The 11,103-nt window shown below is 46.7% G+C and overlaps 1 protein-coding gene across 3 annotated transcripts in view; it reads left to right on the top strand.

Annotated features, from left to right (window-relative positions):
* The window catches only part of Vps11 (VPS11 core subunit of CORVET and HOPS complexes), a 15,895-nt gene extending 4,995 nt beyond the window's left edge, over positions 1-10,900 (top strand). The window contains exons 6-16 of one of the 3 annotated variants that reach the window (XM_050156333.1): positions 420-621; positions 1,010-1,161; positions 2,027-2,213; positions 2,846-2,992; positions 3,095-3,283; positions 3,685-3,846; positions 4,508-4,647; positions 4,739-4,941; positions 5,035-5,206; positions 9,916-10,138; positions 10,425-10,900. In XM_050156333.1, the coding sequence (XP_050012290.1) occupies positions 420-621; positions 1,010-1,161; positions 2,027-2,213; positions 2,846-2,992; positions 3,095-3,283; positions 3,685-3,846; positions 4,508-4,647; positions 4,739-4,941; positions 5,035-5,206; positions 9,916-10,138; positions 10,425-10,589 (1,942 nt within the window). In that variant the 3' untranslated portion in view covers positions 10,590-10,900. Of the gene's footprint in view, positions 1-419; positions 622-1,009; positions 1,162-2,026; positions 2,214-2,845; positions 2,993-3,094; positions 3,284-3,684; positions 3,847-4,507; positions 4,648-4,738; positions 4,942-5,034; positions 5,207-9,915; positions 10,139-10,424 lie in introns of those variants that run through there. The other 2 variants (XM_050156334.1, XM_050156335.1) reach the window with 2 other exon arrangements.
* Positions 10,901-11,103: the final 203 nt, after the last annotated feature.

Below are 11,103 nucleotides of genomic sequence, written 5' to 3'. Positions count from 1 at the left end.
TTTTTTTTTTTTTTTTTTTTTTTTTTTGGTGGGATCTAAGTTTGAACTGAGGTCTTCATACTGCAAAGCAAGCATTTTATCAGCAGCGCCCTCTGCTAGCCCCTGTTGGATTATTTCATTCAGTACCAAACTCATTGTCTAACACACTAGGCCATGGGTGATGATGATGATTTTGTTCAGTGAGTAGGCATCTGAATGTTAATTTTCTACTCTGTTGGCCAGGATTAATGGTAGGAGGCTAAAGGGTGAGACCAGGACTGTGTTCTGCACAGCTGGCCGCACAGTTGTGTATTTGGAGGGGCCAGAGAGGCGATTTGTTCTAACTGGAGTGGGGCAGCACCAGAGTCGTCACGTGAAGGAACCATAAGGGAACTGAGAGAGAGGTGTTCTAAATAGTGGTGCTTTTCTTTCCTGTGCAGGTCAGAGTTTACCAGCAGGGATTCCCAGAGCTCTGACAAGCAAATTCTCAACATCTATGACCTGTGCAACAAGTTCATAGCCTACAGTGCTGTTTTTGAGGATGTAGTGGATGTGCTCGCTGAGTGGGGCTCCCTGTACGTGCTGACGCGGGATGGGCGGGTCCACGCATTGCAGGAGAAGGACACACAGACCAAACTGGAGGCAAGGCCACCAGGTTCTCAGAGCTGGCACAAGCATCTAGAAGTAGCTGTAGGAATGGGTTTCTTAGGTCCCCTGGGCCCAGTGACTTTCTTTCCTTTGGGTCACAGCCTTACTCAGTTTCCTTAGGATAGGATAACAAGGAAATGGCCTAGGATGTGGCTTTGGAGAGAAGTAATGGCTGGGAACCTAAGCCAGCCCTCCATGTTTACAGAGCCCTGGATGAGGTGAGGTGATGTTGGTGTTGGTCTTGGGGTTACCTTGAGGTCTTTGTCTAGACTGCAGGCAGGTTGTAGCTCCAGGATTATCTACTATATCTGTTATGGGTATGTTTTGGGAGGGTCTACTCTTAGGACTGCTTCTACCAATGTTCTAATCTCTCTTTTTCTAGATGTTATTTAAGAAGAATCTATTTGAGATGGCAATTAACTTGGCTAAGAGTCAACATCTGGACAGTGATGGACTAGCTCAAATTTTCATGCAGTATGGAGACCATCTCTATAGCAAGGGCAACCATGACGGAGCTGTTCAGCAGTATATCCGGTTAGTCTGGATGTGCTGCGGAATGGAGCTTGGATGCAGAACAGGCAGCTAGATTTCAGAACCCATGCTGGAAATGAGGGCAGAAGTGTGTGTGTGTGTGGGGGGGGGTGTTGTATTTCATCAGGAAGTATTCACTTTTACTATGGAAACAGTGAGGGGTGACTGGGCATGGTGATACATGCCTATAGTCTCAGGACTGAAGCAGGAAGATTTTGAGTTCAAGATTAATCTGTGCTACACACTGAACCTATCTTAAAACACAAGACAGGGCATGGTGGCACAAACATTTAATCCTAATACTTGGGAAATAGAGGCAGGCAGATCTCTTTGAGTTCAAGACCAGCCTGTCTATGTAGAGAGTTTCAGGACAGCCAGACCTACATGTAGAGACTCTATCTCAAAAAACTAAAATAAACAAACAAAACCAAAAAACCCAACCAACAACAAAGCCTTCCCAATCCTGTGTTCATGCTTACTTTGGCAGCAAGGATAACTTGCAGGTCTGTGAAGTGATTCATTAAAAATAAGAACCAGTGTACTAGGCTGGTTGTGATGACACTTGCCTATAATCCCAGCACTTGGGAAAGAGAGGCAGGAGGATTGCCCTAAATTCAAGGCCAACCTGGTCCAGATAATAATTTCCAAAGCCAGCCATGACTACATAGTGAGACCTTGCCTCAGAAATCACAACATAAGAACCAGTTTTGTGGACCTTGCACAGTGTGGTTTATAGTCTAATATCACTGATACCACCTTGACTTTGTTAAAAGGGAGCTACTTAAGACCCACTACCATGGCTGCAGTGGTCCCTGTACAGACAACTTGACAAAGTACTCTAACCCTGATGGTATTGATGTCTCTCTAGAACCATTGGAAGGTTGGAGCCATCCTACGTGATCCGTAAGTTCCTGGATGCCCAGCGCATCCACAACTTGACTGCCTACCTACAGACCCTGCATCGGCAGTCACTGGCTAATGCTGATCATACCACCCTGCTTCTGAACTGCTACACCAAGCTCAAGGACAGCTCGAAGCTGGAGGAATTCATCAAGGTGAAGGGCAGGGTTGGATGGGATGATTCCTAGTAAGCCTCACTGATCCTGAAGTGGCTTACCAGGACTTGCTGTTTTTCAGCAGGACACAGGAAAGCAGGGGACCAGCTTTATTTGGGAACCAATGCTCTTTCCTCTATAAACAGGAAGAAGAGCAGTTGCTCCTACTAGTTGTCTAGAACATTCCATGGTGCTGAAGCCCAGGAAGTGCCATTAAAGAAGCTCTCAATCCCTAGAAATGTCTTTCTTTTTCTTTCTTTCTTTCTTTTTTTTTTTTTACATTAATTCATGTGCATTGATGTTTTGTCTGTGTGAGGGTGGATCCCACGGAACTGTAGTTACAGATAGCTGTGAGTTGCCATGTGGGTGCTGGGAATTGAACCTGGGTCCTCTGGAAGAACAGCCAGTGTTTTTAACCACTGAACCATCTCTCCAGCCCTATAAATGTCTTTCTAATGATAGGGACAGAGGAAAGCCTAGGTTTTTCAAGCCGATATTGCAAGAGGCTGACTATCATGTTTTCAAAGCCAAGATGCCTTTGCCCTTTAGAAACATGCCTTAAAGATGCCTGCTTGTTCTCCCTTCTCCAGCCACTTCTGTGCAAATGACTTTGTTTAACATCTTGTTGGCAGACAAAGAGCGAGAGTGAAGTCCACTTTGATGTGGAGACAGCCATCAAGGTCCTCCGGCAGGCCGGCTACTACTCCCATGCCCTCTATCTGGCTGAGAACCACGCACATCATGAGTGGTACTTGAAGATCCAGCTAGAGGACATTAAGGTGGGTGAGGTTCTTGCTTTGAAAGGATGTACTGGGAATGATAAAAATGCATCCGCTGGATGAGACAGGAAGAGCACTAGTTCACCTTTCACCCCTCCACAGAACTATCAAGAAGCCCTGCAGTATATTGGTAAGCTGCCTTTTGAGCAGGCAGAGAGTAACATGAAGCGCTACGGCAAGATCCTCATGCACCACATACCGGAGCAGACAACCCAGTTGCTGAAAGGACTGTGTACTGACTATCGGCCCAGTCTGGAAGGCCGAGGCGATCAGGAGGCTCCAGGCTTCCGGGTGAGACCTGGGTAAACAGTTTTTGGTAGCAGGGATGACTTTAGATGCCTGCTCACTCAGCCATCTTACCTCTTCCTTCCTTCCTTCCTTCCTTCCTTCCTTCCTTCCTTCCTTCCTCCCTCCCTCCCTCCCTTCCTCCCTCCTTCCCTCCCTCCCTTCCTCCCTCCTTTCCTCCCTCCCTTTCTTCCTTCCTTCTATCCTTTAAGATTTATTTATTTATTATGTACACAGTGTTTTGCCTGCACACCAGAAAAGGGCACCAGATCTCATCATAGATGGTTGTGAGCCACCATTTGGTTGCTGGAGATTGAACTCAGGACCTCTGGAAGAGCAGTCACTGCTCTTAACCTCTGAGCCATCTCTCCAGCCCCTTCCTCATCTCTTTCTTTCCTCCATCCTAGGCCAACTCCGAGGAGTTCATCCCCATCTTTGCAAACAACCCAAGAGAGCTGAAAGCGTTCCTGGAGCACATGAGTGAAGTGCAGCCAGACTCCCCGCAGGGCATCTACGACACACTCTTGGAGCTGCGGCTACAGAACTGGGCCCACGAGAAGGATCCACAGGTGATACCTGGCCAGAGCCATGGGAGGCGCAGGAAAGATGGCTTGGGTGCTCATTGGTCTAGCATGTGTGAGGCCTTCGGTTCCTTCCCTTGCAGTGAATAAAGAAGAGTTTCTCTAGTGCCTGTCCTCTAGCTTTTTGGATGCCTTTTGTTGCTTTATTTAGAGCATTGGTTCTCAACCTTCCTAATGCTGTGACCCTTTAATACAGTTCCTCATGTTGTGGTAACCCCAGTCATCTAGTTATTTTTGCTTGCTACTTTATAACAGTAATTTTGCTGCTGTTATTAATCATAATGTAGCCAGGAGGTAATGGTGCACACCTTTAATCCCAGCACTCGGGAGGCAGAGGCAGGCGGCTCTCTGTGAGTTCGAGGCCAGCCTGGTCTACAAGAGCAAGTTCCAGGAGAGGTTCCAGAGTTACAGAGAAACCCTGTCTCAATAACCCTCCCCCCGCCCACCAAAAAAAAAAATTTGGAGACAGAGGCTTGTTATTGGGGTCATGACCCTCAGGTTGAGAACAGCTGATTTTGAGAGTAGCACCTCACCTCTGGGGCTATATGGGCTTCACTGATGGGAAACTGGACTGAAAGAGAGACTGAGGTCTGCCTAGTCTAAAAAGTCTTGTGCCCTCTGATGACTGACAGCCCACCTTCTCTTGTAGGCCAAGGAGAAACTTCATGCAGAGGCCATCTCCCTGCTGAAGAGCGGCCGATTCTGCAATGTGTTTGACAAGGCGCTGGTCCTGTGCCAGATGCACGACTTCCAGGATGGGGTCCTTTACCTCTATGAGCAGGGGAAGCTGTAAGGATTTGGGGGACTTCCAGAGAAAAAGAAAGATTGAGGTGATTTTTCCAGAGACAAGGGCTGAAGTATTTCCCTTCCCTGACCCCAGGTTCCAGCAGATCATGCATTACCACATGCAACACGAGCAGTACCGCCAGGTGATTGCCGTGTGCGAGCGCCACGGGGAGCAGGACCCCTCCCTGTGGGAACAGGCCCTCAGCTACTTTGCCCGCAAGGAGGAAGACTGCAAGGAGTATGTGGCCGCTGTGCTCAAGCATATCGAGAACAAGAACCTCATGCCCCCCCTTCTAGGTACTGGGGAGGACAGGCTGCTGCAGAGATGGGCTCTGTTCAGCACATGCTGCGTGGTTCTTTATCTTATTTCTTCCTGTCCTCCAATCTTAGTGGTACAGACCCTGGCCCACAACTCCACAGCTACCCTGTCCATCATCCGAGACTACCTGGTCCAAAAACTGCAGAAACAGAGCCAGCAGATTGCACAAGATGAGCTTCGGGTGAGGCGGTACAGAGAGGAGACCACTCGCATCCGCCAGGAAATCCAGGAACTCAAGTCGAGGTAGAGTGGATAGGGATGACTTCGGCTATCACAATGTGGTGTTCTGTGCTTTCCACACAGAGGATCTGTGAACTGTGTTTGAGTTCCCTCTCTCTCCCTCCCCCCTTCTTTCTCTTCAAGGATTAATCTAGGCCAGTGGTTCTTACTCAACATGTGGGTTTATTTTTAAGTTTTTGTTTGTTTGTTTTGCTGTTGTTTTGTTTTGTCTTTTGAGACAGGCTTTGTCGGTAATAGCCTTGTCTGTCCTAGAACTTTGTAGACCAGGCTGGCCTCAAACTCACAGAGATCCACTTGCCTCTGCCTACCGAGTGCTGGGATTAAAGGTGTGTGCCACCACCGCCTGGCACCTGGCTTATTTTTAAGCTTTTCGAGACAGGGTTTCTCTGTGTAACAGCCTTGACTATCCTGGAACTTATTTGTAGCTCAATCTACCCTTGATTTCATAGAGATCTACCTTCCTCTGCCTCCTGAATGTTGGGATTAAAGATGTGTGCCACCAATCCCAGCTTTACATCACTGATTCATAACAATAGCAAAATTATAGTGATAAGTAACAATGAAATAATGTTATGGCTGGGGTCACCACAAAATGAGGAACTGTGTTAAAGGGTTGCAGCATTAGGAAGGTTGAGAGCCACTGATCAGGGCCTCTTGTACATGCTAGGCATCTACTCTACCACTGAAACTATACACCCCAACCCTTTGACATGTGTTAATGAAGGAATTCTAAAAAAATGTTTAGTTGCTCGGCAGTGGTGGCGCACACCTTTAATCCCAGCACTCGGGAGGCAGAGGCAGGCAGATCTCTGGGAGTTCAAAGCCAGCCTGGTCTACAAGAGCTCATTCCAGGACAGGCACCAAAGCTACAGAGAAACCCTATTTCGGAAAAAAAAAAAAAAAGTTTAGTTATATACCCACCCTTTTTTTGCTTTTTGAGACAGGGTCTGTCTATATCACCTTAGCTCTCCTATCAGAGATCCACCTGCTTCTGAGTGCAAGTGTGTGTGCCACCATGCCCCACCATAAATCTTATTTTTAAAGATTTTTGTGTGTATGGGGGGGGGGGACAACAAACAAACGTGCCACCACCATCCAGCCTAAACCAGCCCTGGTGGCACACACCTTTAATCCCAGCACGCGGGAGGCAGAGGCAGGTGGATCTCTGTGAGTTCAGGGCCAACTTGGTCTATAAAGTGGTTCCAGGACAGCTAAGGCTGTTACACAGAGAAACCCTGTCTCAGAAAAACAAAACAGGAAAAAAGAAAAAAGATTTTAGTGTGTATGTGTGTGTGTGTGTGTGTGTGTGTGTGTGTAAGAACAAATGTGTATGTGTGTGTAAGTGGAGACTGCACGTTTGTTTTCCAGCCACCCAGACCTGAATAATCACACAAAAACTATATTAATTACAACACTGGCCTATGGCTCGGGTGTATTTCTAATTGTCTCTTACGTACTAAATCCGTTTTTATTAGTCTGTGTATTACCACATGACTGGCGTGTCTTGTTTTCTACATGTCTTGTTTCTTCAGTGGTTGGGTAATGTTTTTCCCCTTCAGCAACTACATGGCGTCTCCCTGACTCTGCCTTCTTTCCTTCTCTATCTCTGCTGGGATTTCCTGCCTTGCTATAATATATTCTGCCTGCCATAGGCCAAAGTAGCTTCTTTATTAACCAATGGTAATAAAACATACTCACAGCATACAGAGGGGAATCCCACATCATGTGTGTTTTAGTGTGCTTTAAGATCTTGTGCCTACTGAGGCCAGAGAGGCTATTGGATCTCCTGGAACAGGAGTTACAGGCAGTTGTAAGCCCTTTATTGTTGAAGCTGGGAATTATACTCGGGTCCTCTTCAAGAGGAGTGTGCATGCTTAACCAGTGATCCATCTCTTCAGCCCTATTAATTTCTTTTAAATGTTTTGTTAGTTTAAGTTGTGTGTGTGTGTGTGTGTGTGTGTGTGTGTGTGTGTAAGTCTGTGTACCTGAGTGCAGGTGCCTGCATTTGACAAAGGCACTAGATCCCCAGGAGTTAGAGTTCCAGGCAGTGCTGACCCCCTGGTGTACACCCCCATGTGTACTGGGAATTGAATTCAATTCCCTCTTCTGCAAGAGCGGTATGGTATGAACCCTTAACTGCAGAACCATCTTTTTAGCCCCATAAGTCATTATTTTATGGCCAGGCCAGTTCTCTGCATACATAATATTTACATTTCTAAGGAAACATCTAAGTTGTGAAATGTTCTGAAATAAAATTTGATTTTAGAAAGTACAGAAGGTGGATAATTTAGATCTCAACATTTTAGCTAGCAGTTCTGGAGATTGAACCCAGAACCACTTAACTGCCAGGCAAGCGCAGCACTATGCACTGTAAGCCAGCACTCTTTGTTTTGTGTGTGCTGTGGTACCTGTGGTCAGAGGACTGCACTCGGTAATCCCCGTCTTATTTCTGCGTGCCGCATTTTACAGTCTACCTCAGGTTTCCACCCCTAGGAGTGATGGGATCACAGATGCACTACCACGTCCCGCTGTTCCTCCTGGCCTCTGGGGCTCAAACTCAGGTTGTCAGGCTTACACAGCAAGCACTTTTATCTGCTGAGTCATCTTACCAGCCTTTCCTTTTAGTTTTTGTGACAGGATCTCACTAAATTACCCAGCCTCTTCCTGAACTCACTTTGTAGTGCCAGGCTGATGGTGAACTCTGACTCAATGCCTTGGCCTTCTCAGTAGCTGTAATTACGGGTCTATAACTGTAGGCTTTGTTTGTTTTGTTTTTAATTTATTTTGCGTTATTTTTTTCATTTGCATTGGTGTTTTACTTGAATGCATCTGTGTGAGGATGTCAGATCCTAGAACTGGAGTTACAGACAGTTGTGAACTGCCATTGGTGCTTGGGAATTGAACCCAGGTCCTTTTAGATTTATGTATTTATTTATTGTGTATACAACATTCTGCCTCCATGTATGTCCACACGCCAGAAGAGGGCGCCAGATCTCATTACAGATGGTTGTGAGCCACCATGTGGTTGCTGGGAATTGAACTCACTACCTCTGGAAGAGCAGCCATTGCTCTTAACCACTGAGCCATCTCTCCAGCCCCTATTTTTGAGATATAATCTTGCCCTGCAGCCTGGGCTGATCTTTACCTCAAAGCAATCTTTCTGCTTCAGCCTCCTAAGTGCAAGGATTTCAGGAATGAACTGTCATGCCTGGATGGAGTTATTAATAACAGAAATTGTTCTAAAGTGTTAAATCTTTAGGGGTTTGTTTTGTTGAGACACTCTAATGTAGCTGAAGCTGGCCCTGGACTCCTTAATCTTTCTGAAGTGCTGGGATCATAGACATTTGCTTCCACACCCAGCTATCAAGTGTTCTGTCTGTTCTTCCCATTACATTGTAAAATGTTTATTATGAAATGGTTTCTTCATTCCTCTCGGCCTTTATTGTCTCTGAAGCCTTTAATGATAGCACAAGCAAGAAGCCCTGCCTTTATGGGGCTCTGTTCTGTAGACATACAGTGAACATTTTAAGTAAGTGGACTCGGAATGATAGAGATCGTCAGCAGTTAAAGTGCTCGCTGCACTCAGAGAGGACCTGGGCTCCATTCCCAGCACCCACATCAGATGGCTCACAACAGCTCCAGGACATTTGATGTCCTCTTCTGACCTCTGCAGGCACCTTAACTCTAGTGTGTACACGTATACACACTCAGGCTCATAAATCACATAAAATAAATCTAGAAAACAGATAGGCAGATGATTACAGTGTTTGAGGTAGTTGTAAATTCTGAGGAGAAAATGAATGGAGAAAGAAGGGGACCAGAGACATGGGTCAGTGGTTAAGAGTTTGTCCTATTCTTGCAGAGGACTCAAGTTCAATTCCAGTACACATGTCAAGTACACGACCACCTATACTCCAGGGCCTTTATGCCTCCTTCCTACAGATACCTGAAGTCCTGTGCGCGTGATTTAAGAAAGAAATCTTGGGCTGGAGAGATGGCTCAGGTTAAGAGCACTGGCTGCTCTTCCAGAGGTCCTGAGTTCAATTCCTTTGCTCACAACCATCTGAAATGAGATCTGTTGCCCTCTTCTGGCCTGCAGGCACACATGCAGACAGAACACTGTATAAATAATAAATAAATCTTTTTTAAAAAGCTTAAAAATTAAAAGTGGTGGGCCAGGCGGTGGTGGCGTATGTCTTTAATCCAAGCACTCGGGAGGCAGAGGCAGGTGGATCTCTGTGAGTTTGAGGCCAGTCTACAAGAGCTAATTCGAGTATTGGCTCCAAAACTACAGAGAAATCTTGTCTTAAAAAAAAGCTGGAGAGATGGCTCAGTGGTTAAGAGTATTGCCTGCTCTTCCAGAGGTCCTGAGTTCAATTCCCAGCAACCACATGGTGGTTCACAACCATCTGGAATGAGGTCTGGTGCCCTCTTGTGGCCTGCAGACATGCACACAGACAGAACATTGTATACATAATAAATAAATAAATAAATAAATAAATAAATAAATAAATAAATAAATAAATAAAAAAAAAACAAACAAACCCTTCACTTTAAGTTGGAGCTTTTGTCCCTATTTGATTCCCTTTGGGTGATAAAGGCAGACTGGGTCTCTGTGACCTTTACAGAGACCTTCATCTGTTTTCTCTCTCCACTGGGATTTGGCCCTGCCCTCCTCACCCTTTGCCACTGTTCCTGTCTCCTGCTTGCAGTCCAAAGATCTTCCAGAAGACCAAGTGCAGCATCTGTAACAGTGCCTTGGAGCTGCCCTCAGTCCACTTCCTGTGTGGCCACTCCTTCCACCAGCACTGCTTTGAGAGTTACTCAGAAAGCGATGCTGACTGCCCCACCTGCCTCCCAGAGAACCGCAAGGTGATGGATATGATCCGGGCCCAGGAGCAGAAACGAGATCTCCATGATCAGTTCCAGCACCAGGTGAGGATGAGTAGGTTAAAAAGGTTGGGGGAGAGGGTGGGCTGGAGAGATAGCTCAGTAGTTAAGAACACTTCCTGTCGTCTAGAGGACCGACCAGAGTCACATCAGGAGGTTCACAATTGCCTGTGATTCAGTTCCTTGCTATCGGATGCCCTCTTCTGGCCTCTGTTGGTGTGCACACACAGACACCCAAGACCAGGGCCACCATCGGTGTCACACAGCATCCTTGGAGTACCAGAGCATTTGTTTCCTTCAGTTGGGCCTGATTCTTCCTCTTTCCTTCCAGCTCAAATGCTCGAATGACAGCTTCTCCGTGATTGCTGACTACTTTGGCCGAGGGGTTTTCAACAAGTTGACTCTCCTGACAGACCCTCCTGCAGCCAGACTGACCACCAGCCTGGAGGCCGGGCTGCAGCGGGACTTGTTGATGCACTCCAGGAGGGGGACTTAGTCAGCAGCTCCTGGGAAAGCCTGGAACTCTGGGCCCCTAAAGCACACACATGGCCTCAGGCTATCTGTTGTAGCAGACAAGACCACAGTTCCAGACCCTCAGCACTCAAGACGGGATCTGCTTTCCTTCCTCCTTTGCCAGCCTGCTCCCCTCCTGCTGACCAGCAATATAGATTATTCCACACCAGTGAGGAAGGGCACCTCAGCAACCTCTCTGTGGACAATAGCTGCTTTATTCTCTGTTCAAGGGCACCAGGCTGTGCTTGGGTCCTTGTTCTCAGAGCCTATAAATAAAAGAGTATAATGACTTGAGGGCTGAAGAATATTTTATGGGGACTTTTCAGGTGTTTTTTTTTTGTTTGTTTGTTTGAGACAGGGTCTCACTGGGTAGCCCTAGCTGGCTTATAACTCATGTAGACCAGGAGGCTAGTCTCAAACTCCCGAAGATCCTCCTGCTTCTGCCTCTGAGTCTGGGATTAAAAGCATGAGCATGCACCAGCACACCTAGCCATCAG

Source organism: Alexandromys fortis, unplaced genomic scaffold, assembly GCF_014885135.2.
Source record: "Alexandromys fortis isolate MF-2015 unplaced genomic scaffold, M_Fortis_MF-2015_v1.1 scaffold_89, whole genome shotgun sequence".
NCBI lineage: Eukaryota > Metazoa > Chordata > Mammalia > Rodentia > Cricetidae > Alexandromys > Alexandromys fortis.
The sequence above is the reverse complement of the archived record's forward strand: the minus strand, read 5'-3'. Positions and strand labels throughout refer to the sequence as shown.